Below are 25572 nucleotides of genomic sequence, written 5' to 3'. Positions count from 1 at the left end.
TGATGCATATGGAATCCCGCTCATTCGTCTACGCTCATCCAGTGTTTTTGGGCACTGAGTCTTGCTTAGAGTCATTCCATGAGACATGGGTAGGTAGCCTCGCTTGGAGTCTGCCATATTGAACCTTTCAAGCACCTTATTGATATAAGTGCTTTGACTGAGTCCAATCATCTTCTTAGATCTATCTCTGTAAATCTTGATGCCCAGTATGTACTGTGCTTCTCCTAGATCCTTCATCGAAAAATATTTCTCAAGCCAAATCTTGACAGAGTTCAACATAGGAATGTCATTTCCGATAAGTAATATGTCGTCGGCATACAATACTAGAAAAGCAATTTTTCTCCCACTGACCTTCTTGTATACACAAGATTCGTCTGCGTTCTTGACGAAGCCAAAGTCACTGACTGCTTCATCAAAACGTATATTCCATGTAATACCTCGTATTTTTATAATATTTATAAGTATATTTTATTATATTTATAAAGCATTTTACGATTAATTAGCATTTAAATAATATTTAAATGTATTTTATTTAAATGTGTTTTAATTAATTAGAATATTTATTATTTTAATTAATTACGAAACGAATTTAATTCTTGAGTCGGGAAATTAAATGGGTTGCAAATGATTTTTAAAGGCTTCGGGTTTTAAATAAAAAGTTCAATTCGTTTTATTAAACAAGCCCAATCAAAAGAATTTAATTCCAAGCTCTTGGCTAGCCCAATCATTTAATTGGCTAGCCCCTCGTGCTCGTGCCCCTCTTGCTGTTGTGTCGCTGCTACTTGGCCTCACGCCCCAGTGCGCTGCTCTCCCCTTGTGCCCTCGTGTGATGTCGCGCCCAGCGCCCAGCACTCGCTCACTCGCTCCCTCGCGCGCCAGCAGCCCGCAGCGAGCCCTCGTGCCTGCGCTGCTGCTGTGCCTTGTTGTTGCTTGTGTGCGCAGCGCACACCCCTGCTCTCTCGCTCCTCCTCTCGCGCGCGCACCCCAGCGTGCCGTGTGCCCTGTCCCGCGCGCAAGCGCTGCTGCGTCCCTGCGCGCACACACGCGTGTGTGTGTGTGTTGTTCGTGTTCGTAATTCAATTCCTTTTCGCCCAATCACTCTAATTCGTGGTTATTCCGTGCTATAGGCCGGATTGGTATAATTCTCTTCTTCCTTACCTATTCTATTTCAATTCCGTATTTTAAATTATAATATTAATATTGTTTTGAGTAATTAAAATGCTGGGAACCGGTTATGAATACCGTGGTTTAAGGATTTGCGTGTTGTGATTCATTAGGCTTGTTTTAATTATTAAAGGACGAATTTTCAGATTTGTTTATTGAATAAAGAATTGATTTTTATGATAATAAATTAGTTTTATTGGGATTTTCAAGTTAGGGTTTTAACCTAGACCTAATGAGTCAATTGATTAGCATAATTAGGTGATGATTTTAATTATGATAATCAATTATATTTTCAGATTTGAATAAAGGCTTAAAGTGTTTATTTTTATTGATTTTAAAGGCGGAAAAAGTATGTTTTCGTACAAGGGATTGATTTTGCAAATTGAGACGATTATATTATTGAAAAACGATTGAATTCTAAAGTTTAAATGAGGTTTTAGATTTTATAAAGTTTCTGGAAATTTAATGAACATGGAAATAATTTAAGTTTCATTATATTGAGAATAGGAGGTGATTTCTAGTTGAGTGCTCGTTATTGCAAAGTGGCCCCTACGCTTAGGTATTCAAGGTACGTACAAGTCTAGGGCGACCATACCTTTTGTCAATGACATTACATGATTGTTGATGATGTGAATTATATTATGTGGATTCATATATGCTTTGGTGAACGATCATGTGGATTAATATTATTGGAATTATTGAATTGTTGGTTGAACAAGCATGTTGAGTTTATTATGAGTATGGATTTCATTGTCAATCATGTTGTTCAACATTTATGCATGTATGGTTTATTTCACATGCAAGGGATGGATTATTTATTTGTATGCTATTGTACGGGATGTCTAGCATACTTTGAGCCAATTATTCGTACCTCGTTGTACTATTTATTTTACCACATGTGAAGGGTTAGCTCGTGTAAGCCACCGCACATGTAGGGTTCAGTTGGGAATATTATGTATGAAATTAATTAGGATTTGTCGTGCAAGGGCACAACCCTCATGTTAATGTGCATGATGTGGAGTCTCACTTTGGTGAGGAGGAACATGGTAGTAATTTCATAAGAGTCTTTCTTAGTTGATCACAAGTCTTAACGCATTAAAATAAGATTGTTTTGGTTGTTGTTTATTAATTGTATGAATGTACATTGTTGCGTCTTGAGTTCACCTTTAATAAAATATTAATAAACGAAAAGTGCAACCAGAACAAGCTTCAAAACTCTTGGAACGTATATACCTTGAGTATGAACAATTGGGGGAGTCTTGCCGGAAAGCTCGTACTCCTACTAATGATACAAGACGTTGTTTCATTTATAATATGCGCAGGAATTCCGTCGGTATGGCCCGACACTCGGTATGGCCCGAATTTATTATTTATTATTTGGTGTATGGTTGGCTCCCATCACCTTTTTCCTTTATGGAACTTTCTTTTGGCCCGTTCGAAGCTTATTCTAATTGAATTGTGAGTCAAGAGTCGAGTCTTGTGTTCATGATTGATTGTTTATTATTATATGGCTTTTGCATGTTGATTAGTACTTAGTGAGTGATGCATGTTTTAGTTTCATTCACTCTATTCTTGTAAGTACTCAGCTTTTGCTGACTACGTGCTTTGTGTGTTTTGGTCATGGCCTTTGCCTTAATGACCCTATGATGATCTATCATTTGCACTTGCATTGATGGGGAGTAGAATAAAATAGCAGGTTGGTAGATCGGAATCATGTGGCTTGGGATGATCAAGAGAGTTGCAGGTTTTCGTATTTTGAACTATTTAATTATACTTTAATTATGTTTTCGTATTTAAACTATTTATACTTTGGGTTTTGGGCCATTATGGTTCCAAATTGTAGGAGGCCTCACTATTACATTAATTATGTTTTTAAAAGTTAGTTGACATTAATTTCCGCTGCGTAATTCTGGTAATAGCCTTAACCGTTATCACGGTGGCGGTAATGCTTTAGTAATTCCTTTATTTTAAGTTGGAAAATGATTTTATAAAAGCAAGGAATTATTAGGGTGTTACATTCCAGCTCCTTGATGCTTTCTTCAATCCGTAGATGGATTTCTTAAGCTTGCATACCTTTTTAGCATTCTTTGGATCCTCAAAACCCTCAGGTTGTGTCATAAATACAGTTTCTTTTAAAACGCCGTTTAAGAAAGAGGTTTTGACATCCATCTGCCATATTTCGTAATCGTAATATGCAGCGATTGCTAGCATTATCCCAATAGACTTTAGCATTGCAACTGGTGAAAAGGTTTCATCGTAATCCACACCGGGGACTTGCCTGTAACCTTTTGCAACCAATCTAGCTTTGAAAACTTCTAGTTTCCCGTCCTTGTCTTTTTTCAGTTTGAAAACCCATTTGCTTCCTATGGCTTGGTAGTCATCTGGCAAATCGACCAAATCCCAAACTTGGTTTTCAGACATGGAGTCTAATTCAGATTGCATGGCTTCTTGACATTGCTTGGAGCTAGGGCTCGTCATAGCTTGTTTGTAAGTCGCAGGTTCATCACTTTCAAGTAATAGAACTTCATGGATCTCGTTTGTCAAGATACCTAAGTACCTTTCCGATTGAGACCTATATCTCTGCGATCTACGCGGGGTTACATTTCTAGATGGTCCTTGATTCTCACCAGATTCTTCTAAACATCTCTGAGTTTCATCCTGAATGTCATCTTGAGCATTCTCTAGAGTTTGTTGTTCGACTCGAATTTCTTCGAGATCTACTTTTCTCCCACTTGCCATTTTAGAAATGTGATCTCTTTCCAAAAAGATACCATCTCGAGTAACAAACATCTTGTTCTCAGATGTATTGTAGAAGTAATACCCCTTTGTTTCCTTTGGATAGCCCATAAGGATCCATTTGTCAGATTTTGGTTGAAGTTTGTCTGAAATTAATCGTTTGACGTATACTTCACAACCCCAAATCTTCAGAAAAGACACATTTGGAGGCTTTCCAAACCATAACTCATATGGAGTCTTTTCAACAGCTTTAGACGGAGCTCTATTTATAGTGAGTGCAGCTGTGTTTAGTGCATGTCCCTAAACTTCTATTCGAAGTTCGGCCTGACCCATCATTGATCTAACCATGTCTAGCAAGGTTCTATTCCTCCGTTCTGACACACAGTTCCATTGAGGTGTTCCGGGAGGAGTCAATTCTGATAGAATTCCACATTCTTTACAGATGGTCATCAAATTCAGCTCAGATATTCACTGCCTCTATCAGACCGCAGTGCCTTAATCTTCTTGCCTAATTGATTATCTACTTCACTCTGAAATTCCTTGAATTTGTCAAAGGATTCAGACTTATGCTTCATTAGGTAGACATAACCATATCTACTGAAGTCATCAGTGAAAGTGATAAAGTAGCTGAAACCACCTCTAGCATTTATACTCATTGGTCCACATACATCTGTATGGATTAAACCTAATAGTTCAGTTGTTCTTTCTCCAACTTTAGAGAAAGGTTGCTTTGTCATTTTGCCAAGTAAACATGATTCGCACTTACCATAATCCTCTAAGTCAAATGGTTCTAAAATTCCTTCCTTTTGAAGTCTTTCTATGCGCTTCATGTTAATATGGCCTAATCGACAATGCCACAGATAGGTGAGATCTGAATCATTCTTTTTGGCCTTTTTGGTATTTATGTTATAAACTTGTTTATCGTGATCTAATAAATAAAGTCCATTGACTAATCTAGCAGATCCATAAAACATCTCTTTAAAATAAAACGAGCAACTATTGTCTTTTATTAAAAAGGAAAATCCCTTAGCATCTAAGCAAGAAACAGAAATGATGTTTTTAATAAGACTTGGAACATGGAAACACTCTTCCAGTTCCAAAACTAGCCCAGAGGGCAACATCAAATAATAAGTTCCTACAGCTAATGCAGCAATCCGTGCTCCATTTCCCACTCGTAGGTCGACTTTACCCTTGCTTAACCTTCTACTTCTTCTTAGTCCCTGTGAATCGGAACATAAGTGTGACCCACAACCTGTATCTAATACCCAAGAAGTTGAATTAGCAAGTATATAGTCTATAACGAAAATACCTGAAGATGGAACGACTGTTCCGTTCTTCTGATCTTCCTTAAGCTTCAAGCAATCTCTCTTCCAATGCCCCTTCTTCTTGCAGTAGAAGCATTAAGATTCAGAAGTGGGTTGGCTCACCTTCTTCTTTTCAGACTTGGTGCTGCCAGTTTTCTTAGTCGGGCTGGCCTTCTTGCCACCTTTCTTAGCATTCCTCTTCTTGCCAGATTTCTTGAACTTGCCCCCACGCACCAAAAGCACATCCTGCTTATCACTTTTGAGCGTCTTTTCAGCTGTCTTCAGCATAATGAAGCTCATTGAGCATTTTGTCCAGACTATTCATACGGTAGTTCAGCTTCAACTGATCATACCCGTTATAAAGAGAATGGAGGATAGTGTCTACAGCCATTTCCTGAGAGAATTGCTGATCCAGCCGACTCATATTCTAAATGAGTCCAATCATTTTGATAACATGTGGACTTACGGGCTCGCCTTTCTTAAGCTTAGTCTCAAGAATTTGCCTATGAGTCTCGAATCTTTCAACTCAAGCCAGATCTTGGAACATGTTCTTTAACTCACTGATGATCGTGAAAGCATCTGAGTTGATGAACATTTTCTGTAGATCTGCACTCATGGTTGCAAGCATTAGATATTTTACATCCTTGTTGGCATCACTCCAACGATTGAGGGCTGCCTGAGTGATCCCGTCGCCCGCGGCTTCGGGAATAGACTCTTCCAGTACATACTCCTTTTCTTCCTGCATAAGAACTATTTGCAAGTACCTTTGCCAGTCAAGGAAGTTTTTCCCGCTCAACTTCTCCTTTTCGAGAATTGATCGGATGTTGAAAGAATTGTTGTTTGCCATAGTTAGAACTACAATTGAAAAAGAATAAACAAATAAATAACCATTCACAGTTTCTCTTAATAAACTTAAATTCTAGTATATATGCATAATTTATTATTTATTAAGCATTTTATTCAAGTTATGTGTTCCGACAGGTGTGAATAAAATGATTCCAACATCCTTAAATCATTGAAGAATTAAGCACATTATGTATTTAGACTCATTCTAAAATATTTTAGGTAAGAAAAGCCTTTGCTAATAGTCTAAGAACTTATTAGGTAAACCTATCTCATTTTCCACGACATAAAAGGACTCCTTACTTATATCGTTGAGTTTCACCAAAACTAACATGAACTCACAATTATTTGTGTACCTTACCCCTTTAGGATCAATAAGTAACACCTCGCTATGGCGGAAAACTATTACTAAGATTGACGTAAAGGTTATCCAAGTAAGTGTTATTTTGGCATGGCACCTTTTAACTCAATTTTTAAAGTTTGGAACTTAAGGCTCTTACTATGTTGGTTAGATTTTAAGTGAACTAAAATCCTTAATCATGCAACATAATCAAGCCATAATCTCATGCATAATTAAGACATATTTAAAGCAATAAATAACTTAAAGCACGCATAAGATATAAATGTGATCTAGTATAGCCCGACTTCATCTTGAAGCTTCAAACTTTGTCTTGAAAATGGATTGGAAACTCCGTCTTGAATTTCACCATGGGAGGCGTCATTTTCTTCAAATAGGATATGGTATAATTGAAACTAATTACATTAAACTATTTGATGGTACGCAGACCATTTTTAAAGCAATAAAACTTTGGTACTTTAGACCAATATTACATTCAAATTAATGGTACGCAGACCATATTTTCTATCCTATTTGAGCCATACTAGTCACTTTCCATAACCTGCAAAATAGTACATTTACAATATACCATTCACCCATTCATTTATCAATGAATGGCCCACATAGCTGGTTAGTAGAACATATTATGTATCACATAAATATATATTTGCAGCAATTAATCAAGGCTTCCAATAATCTACAAATTATTCAATCCTTATTAATTCTAATCGAGTTGTTTTAACCTTAAAGGAATGTAGACCTAATCAAGAGTTTATGACTAAAATGCTCCCACTTAAACCATGAAATTTACATGCTTTACTAATTTTAAACATAAAGTTGTATTTCCTAGTCCAACCGGAAACATACAAATTTAATTAAAATTTAAAGCTCATATAAATTATTATTTAAATCCTTTAATTTATTTTCAGTTTATTAAAACTAAGTTTGATTTCTAGTGCCACAATGGGATTGTTGCATCTCACTTGTGCATAGGTTTGGTTATCATGCTTTGCCAATCTTGATATTCTTTATTTATCTAATTCTTTTCGAGATAAGATGATAAGATCTTTTGAGTATGTTTATTTTTTTGATATAGTCTTCCTTATGTCAACAGTGGCTCCACGCATTTTGTAATGAAGAACCATTAAGTCAGCAGACATGTGATCCACCCAAGTTCCGTGAAGAACTCTTCAACATAAACAACTCTGTTTCATTTCTTCTTAGGCAATCAGTACTTTACTTCAACTGTATTGATTGCTAGTGATGCTTTGTTCTGATTTTTCTTATCCAACCAGTTCACATATATGTGGAAGACTTTCCATTTGTATCTTTAATTAGAACATAGAAATTAATATTAAATTTCCCACTCAACAACTCATGGTCTTCAATCCATGTTTCCATTTCAAAACACAATGCATCATAGCTCGTCCTTGACAATGGTTAACTCCGAAGGGATCTTGTTTGATCTTTTTCCAGTGTTTATGCGCGTAGCATCAATATTTAGTATATCTTCATTTCCTTGAATCAAGAACTATTCCTATTTACCTTTTCAAGTACCATAGGATTTTCTTGATCCCAATCTAGTTGATCTTTACTTAGATCAATAGAGACTGGTATATGTTCGTCATGCCTAAAGCCATACGATACATTTTTGGCGATCCACATATTATATCATACATGATAAATTCTTTTGCAGAATAATTTCCAATTGAATTCTATCCATGTAACTTTAGCTCATGCAGTTTCACTAAATACGGTATCCAACTAAATTATTTGACATATAATATAGGTGAAGAATCTCACTTAGATTCTTTGATATTTAACTTACTAAATGCTTATACATAGTTTAACCATATATTACTTAGATTTATTCACAAGGGTTAATTATCTCCAATGGAGTCTTTCATGTTTGATTCAGTAAATGCCATTACTTAATCCAAAACAACATTCTAAGATCTTTGTAAATGGATCTTAATACCCAATATGTACTAAGTTTTTCCTTGGTCCATCATTGAGGAATAATTTAAAATCTAAGTGATTAGCATTTGAATGTTATTTCACAATAGAGAGATATGTATGATACTCATAATACCAATTTAGTTTTACGTACTCCCACTAAATTTCTTATATATCTATAAGAATCATGTACCTTTTATGAAACTAAAATACTTATTAGCTTCACTAAAATACAGTTCCAATTCCCAATTGCTTGCCTAAATCCATACTTTGATTTCATAAGCTAGCCTTACTTTTTCAAGAATTATTTGGATCCAAAATCCTATGTTATGTCTTGTACATAGTTTCTTCTAACATTTGATTGAGGAAGACATTTTGTCATCCAGTTGCCATAGGTACCAATATGCAATCATTTCCTGATTTATAGACTTAAGCATTATGATTATACATGAGGTTCCAACACAATCCATGTCGTGAATTCGCTTGTAGCCTTTAGCAACTAATCTATCTTTGTGTGAAGACACACTTCCATGTTTGATGGTTTTTATCTTTAAAACCAATTTGCAACCAATAGGTGTTAAACTATTCTTGCAAATCAACAAGTTTTCAATTTTGTCATCAAAACAGTGAGTCTGTTTCTTTGTTTCATGGCCTTTAACCATCTAAAACATTGAGTCTATATATGGCCTCTAACCATTTTAGGGAATACAAGTTTCTTCATAGCTTTCTTACAAGTCACAAACTCATTTACTATTCATGATAATAGTTTGAATGCAAGTTGTAGGTTTCTTCACTATCTAATAGAAAAATCTCATAGTTTCAGTGACCTGAACTCTATGCCTAAATGGGTATAGAACATCAAACAATAGAATATCAATATCCACTTTGAAAGTCCTTTGAATATTCTATTATCCTTTAATCACTTGTAAAGTCTTCTTGAGACATCAGTCCTTTAAAGACACTTCTAAAGTCCTTAAAGAATAAGTGTTCGGATTTTCGGAAGAACTTCTAAAATTTATGTTTGTTGTTCTCCTTGAAGACTTTCGAGGACTATTTTATCCCACTTGTTATTTTGGAAACGAATCTCCAAAAGGACACTATTTCGAGCAAACAAACATTATGTTATCAAAAATTCGTGGTAGAAACAATACCCTTGTGTCTTATTTGAATAAATCACAATGAAACACACACACACACACACACACACACACACACACAATACATATATATATATATATATATATATATATATATATATATATATATATATATATATATATATATCCGAAATAAATTTTCAATAGCTTAGACGAATATGGTTTAGTTTGGTGGTAGTTGAGCATTTTGTTTAGAAATTCTAGGAAAAATTCTTTATGATTTATCATCGATCGAATGAAGTACCAATTTAATTTGATCATTCCAATTTAGACATATCATATCTTATGGAGTTCGATCGTGAAATTACTACACACAATCATTGATGATCATTCTTGCTCTTAAGTAATCATCAACATGATCTAACCTAGATCTTTATGACTTCCTGCCAAGTGGATTTTATACTTCTAAATCTTTGAACTAGCAAAAACAAATTCAAACTTATATCACTTTGAGTAAATAAACCAATATTCACTCAAATCCAGGTGAAATAATAAAGTCATACAATTGTCTTGATATCTATTTTCTAGGTGTTTTAATAATAGTTCATTTCTTTTGTTATTTTCAACAAGTAAGATTAGCTTGTCTTGAATGATTTGTAAATCACTCAACTTTCAAAAGTCCATCAAAATAGAGCTTTAGAATGTTACCGTGTTGACTTGGTCTAAGCAACAATGCCAAAGATATTGGAACTCAAATCAAGAAATTGATTTGAACCTAGTAAAGTTCTTATTGTTAAAGAATTGTTTATTTTAATCAAGCATACATGACTAAACCTGTAAATGACCATTTCATTCAAATAAATAAACAAACATTGTTTTTGTATACTTTTAATTTGAATCTTTCTGTGTTTGAAACATAAATTCAGGTATGTCGATTATGGAACAAAATAACCATTAAGTTTCAGCCTTGAAAGGACTTAAAACAAACTAGATGACCCTACAATTAATGTATAAATGCGATGCTTCATTTCTCACTTGTAGGTAATTAGTGTAGCCTAACTTCCATTGTTTTAGTTATTACCGAAGTAAGAACCTCGAGTGGTATATGATCCCAAGGAAGTTTAATTCCTAGGTAACTTCTCTTTTAACATAAACTTATAGGTAGAAATTTAATTGTAAATTCCTTTCACTTGTGCCTTGTTTTCCTATTTCTTGTACATTTTCTTATAGTCTTAAGAATTGACTTCTCAAGTATTGACTTTTATACTTTGTTAGACATGTGTAATGTCACTTCAACAAAGTTCTTACCATTTTATTCATGTTGAAGCTTCTAAAGTTCATTGAGCATCGATCTATTCGAATGTCTAGAGGCTAGACTCATTCGAAAGTTAAATAATGGATAAATATTTTTGATTGTTAACCATTGGTAAAGTTGAGTGTTCAACTCAATGCTTTATGATTTCAAAACTATATTGTAATTTAAATTCACAAGTACCAATTGGTTTGCCATTCAATTTTGTTAGTCGAAAACAACCATAAAATTAAAGTCTCTATAAGAAACGTACATCTTAAATTTCTCATTTGCTCTCATTTTCTTGAATCGTTCTTGGATTGACTACCAATCGAGGAAATTTACTGCTACCTTTCTAAAGGATTTATTACAGTGACAGATATTTAATTATATACAATAATTAAAACATACATTGAAGCATGCAAAGTCTAAACTTTTATCATGAGTTATAACTTGAAAATTAAAGCAATCATGCATTTTAAGCAATTCACTGGCATTTTATTCGAAATATTTATTTCTGGAAGGTGTGAATAAAATGAATACAAGATCCTTAAAATCATTAAAGAATTAAGCATGTTGCTTTGACTTAATTCTAAAATATTTAAGGTAAGCAAAAACCGTTGCTAATAGTCAAGAAACTATTCTTGGTTGTACTGTCTAAGAACCTATTTGGAAAACCTATCCCATTTTCAACAACATAAAAGGACTCTTTACTTATATGGTTGAGTTCAACCAAAATGAACTTGTACTCACAACTAATTGTGTACCTACGATCAAGAAGTGACACCACGTTATGGAGGAAAACTATCACTAATCGATCAAAAAATGTACTCACACCAATGTGTATTTTACCCCTTTAAAACCAATAAGTAACACCTCGCTATGGCGGAAAACTATTACTAGATTGATGTAAAGGTGAGAAGTAAGTGTTATTTTGGAATGACACCTTTTAACTCAATTTTGCAGTTTGGAACTTAAGGCTCTTACAGTGTTGGTTAGATTTTAAGTGAACTATAATCCTTAATCATGCAAAATAAGCAAGCCATAACCTCATGCATAATATCAAGACATATTTAAAGCAATAAATATCTTAAAACATGCATAAGATTTAATTGTGATCTAGTATGCCCCAACTTCATCTTGAAGCTTCAACTTCAAACTCCGTCTTGAAAATGGTTTGGAAACTTCGTTCTTGAACTCCACCATGGGAGGCACCATTTTCATCAAATAGGATTTGCAATAATTAAAATAATTACAACAAATTGATGGTTCGCATACCATATTTAAATAAAAAATATGGTGCATTAGACCATATTTTAAATTCAAAATCAATGGTACGCATACCATATTTTCTATCATATTTGGGCTATACTAGTCAGTTTCCGCAATCTGTAAAACGATATATTTATAATATACCATTCACTCATTCATTTATCAATGAATGGCCCACTTAGCAAGTTAGGAGAAAATATACATCACATAAATATTTGCAACAACTAATTAAGGCTCAAGAATCTACCAATTATTTGACCTTATTAGTTCTAGTAAAGTTGTTAACCATAAAGGAATAAGGACCTAATCAAGAGTTAAACCAAAAATGGATCAAAATGCTCCCACTCAAACCATAAACTATATTTGATGTGGGAACTTTTGTCGGTGCTGACGTGTCATCCTTTCCACGAAGGTATCAGGTATGCGCTGGCACTATGTTCTTACAACCTACAAAATAAGAATATTCCCGAAGGAATATTCCCTCCGATGCCTAAGTATGTATTTGATAGAGAGAGAAAGTTGTGTAGAGATCAACATGAAGCAAGAAGTGGCAGAGTATGTGGCTAAATGTTTGACATGTCAGAGAATCAAGATCGAGCATCAAAGACCAGCAGGTTTGTTGCAACCTCTGGATGTGCCAGAATGGAAATGGGATTCAGTTTCAATGGATTTTATCATAGGATTACCAAGATCAACCAAGGGAATGAATGCTATTTGGGTCATTGTTGATCGATTAACAAAGTCAGCGCATTTCTTAGCAATGAAGAGTAATTCGAGTTTAGATCAACTTGCTGAACTGTATGTGAACACTATTGTGCGATTTCATGGAGTGCCTAGTTCTATCGTTTCTGATCGTGATACGAGGTATCAATCAACCTATTGGAGAGAATTGCAGAAAGCTCTTGGGACGAAACTTAACTTCAGTACCGCATTTCACCCAACGACTGATGGACAAACAGAACGTACCAATCAAATTGTCGAGGATATGTTGAGAGCATGTATTTTGGATTTTCAAGGAACCTGGGAGAAGTTTCTACCTATGGTTGAATTTTCGTACAACAACAGTTATCAGGCCACTATTGGTATGGCACCTTACGAAGCACTTTATGGAAGGAAATGTCGTACACCATTATGTTGGAGTGATATCGATGAAGCACGTGTTATAGGACCAGAATTGATTCAAGAAACTACCGACAAGATTCGTTTAATCCAATCAAGAATGATGGCAGCGCAAAGTAGGCAAAAGAGTTATGCAGACCAACGAAGAAGATCACTAGAGTTTGAGGTTGGAGATCACGTGTTCTTGAAAATTTCGCCAACGAAAGGAATAATGAGATTTGGTCAAACGGGAAAGTTGAGCCCAAGATACATCGGGCCATATGAGATACTAGAAAGAGTAGGCGCAGTAGCATATCGACTAGCTTTGCCAACCGACTTGGAAAAGGTGCATAATGTGTTCCACGTGTCGATGTTAAGAAAATATGTTCCTGATCCTAGCCATGTGATTACGCACGAACCCTTGATGTTGCGAAACGATTTGACTTACGAGGAGAAACCAATTGAAATTCTAGAACGAAGAGAGAAACGACTTAGAAGCAAAGTAATTCCAATGGTTAAAGTCTTGTGGGCTAACCACTTGACATCTGAAGCTACATGGGAAGTCGAAGCGCAAATGAGAGCGAAATATCCCCAGTTATTCGTTTAGAAACGATAAGATGTATGAATTTTAATATACTATTTGAATGATTGTGTTATAATATTATTCCGCCATGTTTGTCTAGCGAATAGAACGATTAAATATGGATTATATGATTCTATGAATGGCTAGTTCGACTGAGCTCCAGTTTCGAGGACGAAACTTTTTCTAAGGGGGTAAGGATGTAATACCCCGAAATTTTAAACTCGATTTATTAAAATTAAAAATATTTATCAACTTAATTTCGTTTTTAATTAAATTACGAATAATCGAATTTTGTTATTTTAATCGTTTTTACGAATTATTTTGAACGATAAATTTATAAACGAAAATTTATTTATTTTTCGTTAACGACATTTTTTTTATTAAGAATTATTTTCCATTTTTAGTAGCTTCCAAAAATAGCAACAAATTTCAGAAATTTTAGCCTAATCTTGTGAAATGACCGAAATGCCCTAAAGAACAAAACTCCATTTTTTTTTCCTTCTCCTTTTTCCTGTTTTTCACGTGAACCAGAAGAGGGAGAAGTTGACTTCTCCTCTCCTTCTTCCCCTCCCTGAAATTGAGCCACGTAAATGGCAAACTTCAAGTTCTCTTTCTCTTCTTCTTCCTTTACAAACCCAACCATCAGAACTGATTCCCTCAACCAAAAATCAAGATCAAAAACTTCAATTTCACTCCCTTCTCCTTCCTGTAATTTCGAACCACCGCAAACACCACCGCAACCACCGGCTACCACCACTGCCACCTCCGTCCAGCACAGCAAACCACCCTAACCACCTTCGCCCCGCGGCACCACCGCACGCACCACCTCCTTCCCTCTCCCTCTTCCTTTCCCCCGCACGCATCCCCTGCCCCTTCCCCTGCTTCCTCCTCCCTCGCCCCACCGCACCAACACCACACCACACACCACCAACTTCAGTCACCCTCACCACCTCGCCAACCACCTCCACCATCAATTCCGGCGAGCCACCGCCCGAAACCACCTTGAAACACCCTCAAATTTTCCCCTGTTTCGCCCACTTCGCGCTTCATTTTCTCGCCCCCCCTCGCCGCTCCGCCACCACCAAACCACCGCCCTCACCGTCGCCTTCCGGTGCTGCGTCGCCCAGCCAGACGCCTCACCCCCTTCCCTCCTTCCTCCTCGTGCCCTCCTTGCTCCGTTTCCCCTATTTTCGGCCCCTTTCCCCTTCCCCTGCTCGTGTGTTTCATTCCCAGAAAATCCAAAACAAGGTTTTTATTTTAAAACTTTGATTTTATTCTCCTTAAAACCCAAATTTAAGGATCGGGCCATTTCAAATTGGGCCTTGGTGAGTTAGAAACTGAATTGTTATCTTCAGATTTCTTAATTACTAATTTTCATGTTTTAACAAAATTTTATAATCTAATTAGTTATTAATAAATCGTTATTATTTTTCAGGTTTAATTATCGATTTTAATAAAGTAAATTACTAGCTTATTTAACAAAAATAGAATTTAAATAATATTCATGAAAAACGATTTATGAATTAATTATATATATATATTTCGATTGAAATTCCGATTAATAATATTTTCGAAAAGTATATTTTCATTAAAATTCATTATTTATAAAATACGTTACTTATAGAATTTACGGTTTTTTCATGAAATGCCCCCGAGGTTTTAAAAAACGCACCAAATACCCTCGCCTGTTTCGATTCACATAATATACCCCTATTTATCCGTACTGTTCATGACATGCACCTGTCAGCTAACGCCGTTAGTCTGCCGTTAGTGGTGTTTTACTTATTTGCCCTTAATTTTGGTTTAGCGCCATTGACTTCCTTCACTTTCACAGAAAGACCAAAAAAAAAAAAAAACCGTTCACATTTTTCTCTTTCTCTCTCCTCTCCCCTGTTCTTCTTCAAGCTCTAATCCTACTCAAACCCTAGAAATTCTGGGTAGATCTTCAATATTTTTGTGAATTTTGCTGCGCACCTTAAAGGCGAGTTTGTGGGTTGTGATTTTGCTTCAATCGCGACAAAAAAGGGAGAAACTTGAGGCGATTTCCAGTTGAGTTAGTGTTGAAGAGGAAACGGGAATTTAAAGTTGGTTAGTCTACTTCCAGGTAATAATCTCTTCTCCTCTGTTTAATTTTGCTGGTAAACTTGTTTTTTTTTCACGAAATCGATTAGGGTTAGGGTTTGTGAAATTGTCAGTTTTTTTTTTAAAATTGCGCAAATTTCTCGTTGGTTATTGGTCAATTGTGGTTGTTGGAATGAAAATTGATGTTAGTTTCATTATTTTTTCCCTTTAGGATGAGTGCTATTTGGTTGTTACTACGTTATGGGTCACATAGTTTTGATATTAGAGTGGGAGACATGGAAAAATATCGTTTGTTGAAGTTGTTTCTTGATATCTTTGAGGAATCAGTTAAGCAAGATGTTTTTTTGCCTAGTACCTTTAGCTTGTATGTTGAGGGTCCTTGTGGTAAGGTTGAATTGAATGATGATAAGACTTTAAGGCTTCTGTGGGGATGGAATTGGGGTAAAGACACTGCTGAAATTTGGGTTGAGGGAACAGATAAACCAGGATTGGTGTTTAGGAATGCTGTTGCAACAATTGAGAATCATAGAAAGGAAAAAGAGAGACAACTTAAGGAGAGACAAGAGGAACTGTTGAGGGCTCAAAGAGAGGAGGAAGAGGCAATGAGGAAACAACAGGAAAGGGAGGACATTTTGAGGGAAATACAGGAACAAATGGAGTACACTGTGGCTATGGAGGTCCCTGTTGTTGATTGTGAGGACATGAAGGTTGAGTATGTGAGAGTCATTAGCAAAGATGATGCTGATGAGCTGTTTCCAGGTTGCTCTCAACCAAAACAAACACAAGAATCCCCAAAGAAACAACCCACCCCACCCAAACACACAAATCATGTTGCTTCTAAGTCAAAAGGCAAGGATAAGCCTGCTTCTAAGAAACTAACCCTCAAAAGGAGGGCATCAGCTAAACAACCCACCCCACAGAAACAACCCACCCCACCTAAACAACCCACCAAACAACCTACACCACCACCCCCACCACCCCCACCACAGAAAGAACCCACCCAACCAAAACAACAACAACACACACCACCACCAGAACATCCCACCTCTCCACCACAACAACAACAACACACACCACCACCAGAACATCCCACCTCTCCACCACAACATCACACCCCTCCACCACCACCACAAAATCCCACTCCACCACAGAACAACCAAACTGATGAGCCTAACAATCAAGCACCACCTGATCAAGCTCAGCCAGTGAAAAAGAAGGGGGGCAGAGCTAGACCTGAGGGGTTTAGGGTTAACAAAGTCACTGCTAAGAAGGCTGGAACTTGGGTTTCCAAGGGAAAGGGAAAAGGGAGAAAGGGTACAGGAAGGTCTAAGACACCAGGGGTTTTTGCTGATGTTGGTGAGATATGTTCAGAAGAGGAGAGTGAGGATTCTGATTATGAGGAATCAGATTCTGAACAAGAGGATGTTCTGAATGATTGGATTGATTCTGATGTTGATGATGAGGTGATTCCTGATGATATTCCTGATTTGGGGTTTGAGGATTGTCTAAATGGTTCCTCAAAGATGGATAAGGCCTATAAAAATGGCAAAATATGGACTGATCAACCATATGGGTCCATTAAGTTAGAACCCTGGTTGATCTTTCATGATAAGGCCACATTTCTTGAAGTGTTGAGAAGTTACTACATACAGGAGGGGTTTGGGCTTAGTGTTGAGAGGGCTGACAATAGGAGGTACACAGCAGTGTGTGCAGTGGAGTCATGTGACTGGAGGATACATGCCAGTAGGTTGTTTGACAATGTTAGCTGGGCCATTAAGGTGATCAGTGGGTCCCACAGAACTTGTGGGAGGCTTGAGGAGAATCCAGTGGTGACCTCTGAGTGGTTGTGTAAGCATATGTTGGGGGAAATAGAGGCAAATCCAGAGATTCCAGTGGAGACATTGAGGAGGTATGCACAGGAGAAGTTTCAGTTGAGGGTGAAAAAGAGGCTATTGTACAAGGTCAGGAGTATGGCAAAGGGAAAGCTGCATGGTGGTTGGGCTAAAGCATATGAGCTGTTGCCTAGATATGCTGAGATGATTAAGCAAACAAACCCAGGGAGTCATGCACTTATAACATGGGGGGCCAGTAGTGGGGATGTGAACCCAAAATTCAGAGCTTGCTTCTTCTCATTTGCTGCACAAGTCAGGGGGTTTCTAAGGGGTTGTAGGCCCATAATTGGAATAGATGGGGCTCATTTAAGTGGTTTCTACAAGGGCATTCTACTGACAGCAGTTGGCATAGATGGGAATAATGAAATTTTTGTTCTTGCCTATGGGATAGTAGACACTGAGAGTTGTGACAGTTGGACCTACTTCATGAGATGTTTGAGGCAAATGTTTGAGCAGGAGGGTTGCAACAGAGATGATTGGACCTTCATCAGTGATAGGATGAAGGTATGTGTACTGATCTGATATTTACTCTTTTCTGATCTTTACTTTTTCTTATGTTTATGTTTCTATATTAATGAACCTGTTTTTGTTGTTTGCTGATGTGTAGGGTGTTGAGTTGGCAGTTAGAGAAACTTTTCCTAGAGCAACTAGGAGAGTTTGCTGCCAACACCTATACATGAATTGTAAGAACAATGGCTTCAGTGGATCTGCATTCCACAAGCTCTTTTGGATAGCTGCTAATGCATACAATGAGTATGTGTTTGGTAAGGCCATGGAAAAGATCAGTGAGTACAATGCAAATGCCACTGCATACTTGAACAGCTGCATTGAGCAGTGGTCTAGGCATAAGTTTGACTCTACTGTTTGTTGTGATCACAACACAACAAACTTTGTGGAGTCATTCAATGCATGCACAAAGCCCTTCAGAGACATGCCTGTCTTCTCATTATTGGAAGGTATAACTCTTCTAATCATATTCATGCATAATATTACCCCTGAACTTGTTGTTTGTTGTTTAATCATATTCATGCATAATATACCCCTGAACTTGTTGTTTGTTGGTTAATGTCTGGTGTACAGCAATCAGAAGTTGGTGTATGCAGAGGGTGGGGGCTAGATTTAACAAGGCAGTTGACATGGAGGAAGGTCAGCTCACTGCATATGCATTGAAAGAGTTAGAGGAGAGGACAGCTGAGTCCAGGTTATGTTATGCCACAGCATGTGGAGGGGGTGAATTTGAGGTTAGGGATGGACATGTCAACTTCCCAATTAGGCTTGCAACAAGAAGTTGTGCCTGTGGGAAGTGGCAGATCTGTGGAATCCCCTGCAAGCATGCACTGAGGGTCATATATGACCAAAGGATGAACCCCCATGATTTCATATCCCCATGGTTCAAGGCTGCTGCATACAAGCTAACCTATGCAGAACATATTCATCCTATGGCAGATCCATCTCAGTGGCCTGACTTTGGCCTTCCTTCCATTCAGCCTCCAACCATCAAAAGACCATCTGGCAGACCTGCTAAGAAGAGAAAGAGAGGGGCAAATGAACCAAAGAAAGGGAAGAGGAACACAAATGTGAAATGTGGAAAGTGTAGAGAGTTTGGTCACAACTCAAGAACATGCAAGAGTGGAGGAACAAGTGCCACTGGACCAAGTACTTCAAAGAGTGGTGCAGCAGGAGCAAGTACATCAAATGGGGGACCAAACACAAGGAAGAGGTCAAAGGCAGCTGCATAGTCACCTCAGTTGGCTATATTTTGTGAATTGTAGTGCACAAAGCTAAACTAACTTAGTCAAATCAGTTTAGTCAGAATCAGTTTAGTTAGAATCAGTTTTTGGAAACAGTTGTGCAGAGATCATTTTTTGGAAACAGTGAAATGCTTAGAACACCTCTTTTTGTGCAGTTCAGTGGTGTTTGTCCACTTAAAGTTCAGTTTATGTAAAGCTTATTTGCTTGAACAAGTGTTTATGGAACAAAGTCTCTTTATTTCATGAAATTTGTTACAACTTTACTTCATTGCTATCCAAATCAGAAATGCAAACATTAATACACCAATTTTTATTGCAAAATTGATTTGCTGTTTCTGTTGTTTGATCTTCTTCTTCAATAGCTTCAACTCTTCATGCATTCCCCTGCTCTGTTCTTGCATTCCCCAGCTTTGTTCTTGCATTCCCCTGTTTTCATCATCTCTGTTTCCCTTGCTCTGAACTTCATCACTTGTGTGCTCAAGAAAACCTTTGCACCATTTGAAATTATCACAAGGATCACACTTGTAGTAAAGCTTTTGCGGATTTTTTGCCGTTTCCGAGCTCCTAATTGCAAATCTTCTCCCGCAATAGCAATTTTTATTAGGAACTCTAATGTATGCTAAATTTGGGATGGAAGAAGATTCGGTTTTTGAATGAGATCTCATGGCTAATTTGGAGAGGGGAAAGTATGCAAGTGAGGTGAACACTAGTAGCATTTATATGCAGCAAGAACATAACGGCTATATTTTGCTTCCTAGGTTTAAAAACTAGCCGTTAAATTCAAATTCCTGCAATTTGGGTATCTAGTGCAACTTAATTTTAAAATAGGTGTATATTATGCATTAAGTTTATAAAAAGGGGTATACTGTGAATTATAAACACGACTTAACGGAGGACTAACGGAAGGTCAGTTAAGGGGTATTTGGTGCAAACTTGGAAAAAAATAGGGGTATATTATGTGAATCGAAACAGGCGAGGGTATTTGGTGCGTTTTTTAAAACCTCAGGGGCATTTCATGAAAAAACCGTAGAATTTATTAGTTATAAAGTATTGATTTTAAATTATTTAACGATCTAGTACTAATTCAATTGTTTACTATTTAAGGAAATTGGACTCGAAGCTCAGGACGAATGAACCCAGGCAAATCCCTAGTGAATCGCGGAGTTAGGTAACGGCTATTGCTAGTACCCGCAATCCCCTTATAAATATGATTTATGAAATTATGACGTTATGATTGAATTTATGAATTAAATGTTTTGATGTGTTTTATGGATTGTGGGATGAAATATGATTTGTTTGAATTGTTTATTATAATATGATTTGATTGAGTTTTCTCATAAAATTATGTTTATGCAATGCTTTGAAAGAAATAATATGTTTATTGATCCCAAGATCAAAATGATGTTTTATGAGCTAAATAAGTTATGTTATTTCGAACTGAAATACAAGCCAAGGCTTGGTAAAATTATACAAAACATGATAAATGAAAGTGAAAGACCTGGTTTATCTGGCAGTATATAAACTACCATCTTCCTATCTACCGGTCATGCATGCACCACGGACACCTGTCCACCCATGGATCACGAGCCCAGGCTCCCATGGTTTATGAGCCCAGGCTCAGGGCCCAGGCCCATGTTACGATGATGAGCCCAGGCTCAGGGCCCAGGCCCAGTGGAGAATTCCTTCACGGTTCGTACTTGCCGACAACTAGCATGTTAAATTGCAAAGTTTATGAATGAAGTAAATATGATGCTTTATTAAATGTTTTACTTATTTCTATTCTCCCTGTATTATTAAATAAAATGAGTTGAAATGAATTTACGTTGCTAGGGTAGTTGTTACTGAGTCTTCGGCTCACCGTTTTGTTTTCCGTTTTAGGTACTGCGGGGGACGATGGACACGAGTAGTGGCGAGGAGTTTCACTTTATTATCATCCACCTAGTTTATGCTTACAGTTTTAATAGTTTAATAGTTTTAATTAAAGACTCTTAGTAAGTTATTTAGTTTCATTTTAATAATATTAAAGGATTATTATATATTTTGGAGTATCTAAAGGCTTATGATTGATGTTCGCCTTGTAATTTCCGAAAAGGAAGTTACGGCAGGTAATGCCCTGACCAATTAGGTTAATTCCGCTGCTAATTATGCTTTAATTATTGAATTAGAGGTCGGGGCGTTACAGTTTGGTATCAAGAGAAAAGGTTCTGGACCATAAGTGCTAAACCTTACGGGTTTTGGCACGAATAGAATTCATTAGGCTTTAAGTGAAGAATTTTAAGGAATAAGTTAAAAAAGAATGTTCTAAAATCTTGCTAAGTTAAAATGAATATGAGTGTGAGTGTAGGAACGGGATCAAAGGGTTTATTTTTTTTTCCGCTTCAATCTGATAAGATATGTTATGCAGAATGTCGACCATTGATGCTATCAACGATGTTACCAACGGAGCTCGCAACGAGCATCATGTTCACGATGATAACGACATTACTCACGAGGAGTATGTCCATGTTAATGGCCATGAGGAAAGGATGGAACGATTGGAAAATGTGAGTGCAATGTTGGCCGAATTAGTCCATGATTCTCGGAAAAAGAATGATGTTAGTGGGAACGAGAGCGCAACGATGTTCAAGAACTTTTCGTCGCTTAACCCACCATCCTATGATGGCAAGCCCGATCCAGTTGAGTTCGAGGATTGGATAAGTCGCATTGATCAGTTGTTTGAAACCCTGCAATGCCCTGAGAAATGGAGAGTTGATTTCGCAGTGTTCTACTTGACGGGTCAAGCAGGATTATGGTGGAAAGTTAACAAGGATCGAAAGAATGGGTCTGGATTTGGTTGGAACGAGCTACAAAAGTTAATGAGAGACAAGTTTTATCCACCATCCCTGAGGAAACAAAAAGAAGATGAATTTCTACACTTGCAACAAGGAACAATGAGCGTGTTGGAATACGCAAATAAGTTCATGGAGTTGTCAAGGTTTGCACCAGACCTGGTGTCGACAGAACAGTCCAGGATGAACCGTTTCGAGCGAGGTCTGCACCTTAAGTACCAGGATAGGTTGTCCACTCAGAGGTTTACTTCATACCAGGATATGGTTGACATTGCAGCTAATGTAGAGAGAGTGGTACTGCTTCGAGAAGCGAAGAATGTTGGGTATAAAAGGAGAAATGAAAACCAGAGTCAAGGAGGAGCAAAGAAGCCTAACCAAGGCTATCAGGGAAACCAAAGGAGGAACGATGTTGGAAACAAAGGGCAAGGTTATCGTGGAAACCAGAATAATAGGGCGCAAGAATGTGCCAAATGTGGGAGAAGAGGCCACATCGAAAGTGAATGCCGTGTAGGATCAAACACATGTTTTCGATGTGGGAGCCATGATCATTACATCAGAGATTGTCCGAAGCAGGTAACCCCAACCACGAGAGGACCAGTTTTAACTAACAACGATCGTGGTCTGAACAACAACAACACAGGAGGTTCAAACCGCAACCCACCCCGACCACCGCCAGCTGGAAGAGTTTTTGTGATGAGACAGGATGAGGCAGATGAGAATGATAATGTTATCACCGGTACCTTCTCTATCCATTCTTTACCAGCTCATGTTCTTTTTGATTCTGGAGCTTCACATTCCTTTATTTCTCCATTGTTTGCAAAATGTTTAAATTTAAAACCATGTTGTGACTTTCATGCTATGAGTGTTTCCCTTCCAAGTGGAGAAATTGTGAAATGTAGGACCTTGTATAAGGATTGCCCTATCATAATAGAGAAAGTAGAGTTTCTAGCAGACTTAATAGCTTTTGATCTATCTGAATTTGATATAATCTTGGGAATGAATTTGTTGACTAAGTATGAAGCTAACCTTAATTGTTCTAGGCAAAGTGTGACCCTTAAAACGCCCAATAAAGTTAGAGTTTCATTTCATAAGCTAGTAAGAAAACCAACGATTCAAATTGTCCATGCTTTGAGAGCACATAAAATGATTGAGAGTGGTTTATCTGGTTATCTGTGTAGTGTTATTGACTTAAATACCTCTGGACCTTCCATTACCGACATACCTGTTGTTTGTGAGTACCCACATGTTTTTCCAGAAGAAATACCTAGTATGCCCCCACCAAGAGAATTAGATTTCAACATTGAATTAATTCCGGGATCCACCCCTATTTCTAAGGCACCATATAGAATGGCACCAGCTGAGTTACAAGAATTAAAGAAACAATTAGATGAGTTACTTGAAAAAGGATATATTCGACCTAGTGTTTCACCTTGGGGAGCCCCTGTCTTGTTTGTGAAGAAAAAGGACGGAACTATGAGGCTATGCATAGATTATCGAGAGTTAAACAAGATTACGATTAAGAATAAGTATCCCTTACCCCGTATTGATGATTTGTTTGACCAACTTCGAGGTGCAAAAGTGTTTTCTAAGATTGATTTGAGGTCAGGTTACCATCAACTTCGAATTAAACACGAGGATATTCCAAAGACAGCCTTTAGAACTAGATATGGTCACTATGAGTTTGTTGTGATGCCTTTTGGATTAACCAATGCGCCAGCTGTATTTATGGATTTGATGAACCGTATTTTTAAACCATACCTTGATAAGTTTGTAGTTGTTTTCATTGATGATATTTTGATATATTCTAAGAGTAATGAGGAACACGAAGAGCATCTGAGAAAAGTGTTAGACATGTTGATCGAAAACCAGTTATATGCTAAATTGTCGAAATGTGAATTCTGGCTTAAGGAAATATCATTTTTAGGTCATATTATCTCTGAGAAAGGTGTATCTGTTGATCCTGAGAAAATAAAAGCAATTGTGGAATAGCCTAGACCAACTAATGTACCCGAAGTACGGAGTTTTATGGGTTTAGCTGGATACTATCGAAGATTTGTTCAAGATTTCTCTAAGGTTGCCTTACCCATAACCCGATTAGTTAGAAAGAATACCAAATTCGTGTGGAATGATGATTGTGAATGTGCATTTCAAGAACTTAAGAAACGTCTCACCACTGCCCCTATTCTTACCCTTCCATCTGGAACCGACGGATTTGTAATCTATAGTGATGCTTCCAAGAATGGGTTAGGATGTGTCTTGATGCAAAACGGAAAAGTTATAGCTTATGCTTCACGCCAACTCAAAGTCCATGAACAAAATTACCCTACCCATGACCTCGAACTTGCAGCTGTTGTTTTCGCCCTTAAGATTTGGAGACATTATTTGTATGGAGTTTCGTGTCAAATTTTCACCGACCATAAAATTCTTAAGTATATTTTCACCCAAAAAGAACTCAATATGAGGCAACGTAGGTGGTTAGAACTTCTTAAAGATTATGACCTTGATATTCAATATCATCCCGGAAAGCCTAACGTTGTTGCAGATGCATTAAGTCGGAAGTCTCACCTAAATTCTATCCCAACTTTTTCCCGAGTCAACCGAGATGATCTACAAAAGATGGAAATTGAGTTTATCAAAGGAAATGCTTGCTTGAATGTGTTGGTAATGAAGCCAACTTTGATTGATGAGATTAAGGAAGCGCAATGTAAGGACTTGCAATTAGAAAGAATAAGGAGTGAAGTGGAAAATGGGAAGTCACCTGGTTTTGTCATTCAAGAGGATGGCACGTTAAGGTTTCAGGGAAGATTATGTGTGCCTAATGATGAGAAGTTGAAAAAGAGAATCTTAGAAGAAGCTCATAGTTCACCATACTCGATTCACCCTGGAGGAAATAAGATGTATAAGGATTTAAGGCAAGTGTATTGGTGGAGCAACATGAAGCAAGAAGTGGCAGAGTATGTGGCTAAATGTTTGACATGTCAGAGAATCAAGATCGAGCATCAAAGACCAGCAGGTTTGTTGCAACCTCTGGATGTGCCAGAATGGAAATGGGATTCAGTTTCAATGGATTTTATCATAGGATTACCAAGATCAACCAAGGGAATGAATGCTATTTGGGTCATTGTTGATCGATTAACAAAGTCAGCGCATTTCTTAGCAATGAAGAGTAATTCGAGTTTAGATCAACTTGCTGAACTGTATGTGAACACTATTGTGCGATTTCATGGAGTGCCTAGTTCTATCGTTTCTGATCGTGATACGAGGTATCAATCAACCTATTGGAGAGAATTGCAGAAAGCTCTTGGGACGAAACTTAACTTCAGTACCGCATTTCACCC

The 25572-nt window shown here is 37.2% G+C and overlaps 1 protein-coding gene across 2 annotated transcripts; it reads left to right on the top strand.

Moving 5' to 3' along the window:
- Positions 1 to 15319: 15319 nt before the first annotated feature.
- LOC130466411 (uncharacterized) lies at positions 15320 to 19546 on the top strand. Of its 2 annotated transcripts, XM_056835315.1 has the most exons (4): positions 15320 to 15785; positions 15975 to 18159; positions 18263 to 18611; positions 18736 to 19546. In XM_056835315.1, the coding sequence occupies exons 2-4, from the start codon at positions 15976 to 15978 to the stop codon at positions 19392 to 19394; spliced, it is 3192 nt and encodes a 1063-aa protein (XP_056691293.1). In that variant the 5' UTR covers positions 15320 to 15785; position 15975; the 3' UTR covers positions 19395 to 19546. The 2 variants fall into 2 exon arrangements, with proteins under 2 accessions (XP_056691293.1, XP_056691292.1); XM_056835314.1 differs by lacking the exon at positions 15320 to 15785 and having other exon boundaries at positions 15897 to 18159.
- The last annotated feature ends 6026 nt before the right edge of the window (positions 19547 to 25572 follow it).

This window comes from Spinacia oleracea, chromosome 1, assembly GCF_020520425.1.
Source record: "Spinacia oleracea cultivar Varoflay chromosome 1, BTI_SOV_V1, whole genome shotgun sequence".
Taxonomy (NCBI): domain Eukaryota; kingdom Viridiplantae; phylum Streptophyta; class Magnoliopsida; order Caryophyllales; family Amaranthaceae; genus Spinacia; species Spinacia oleracea.
This window is presented reverse-complemented; position numbering and strand designations above follow the sequence as displayed.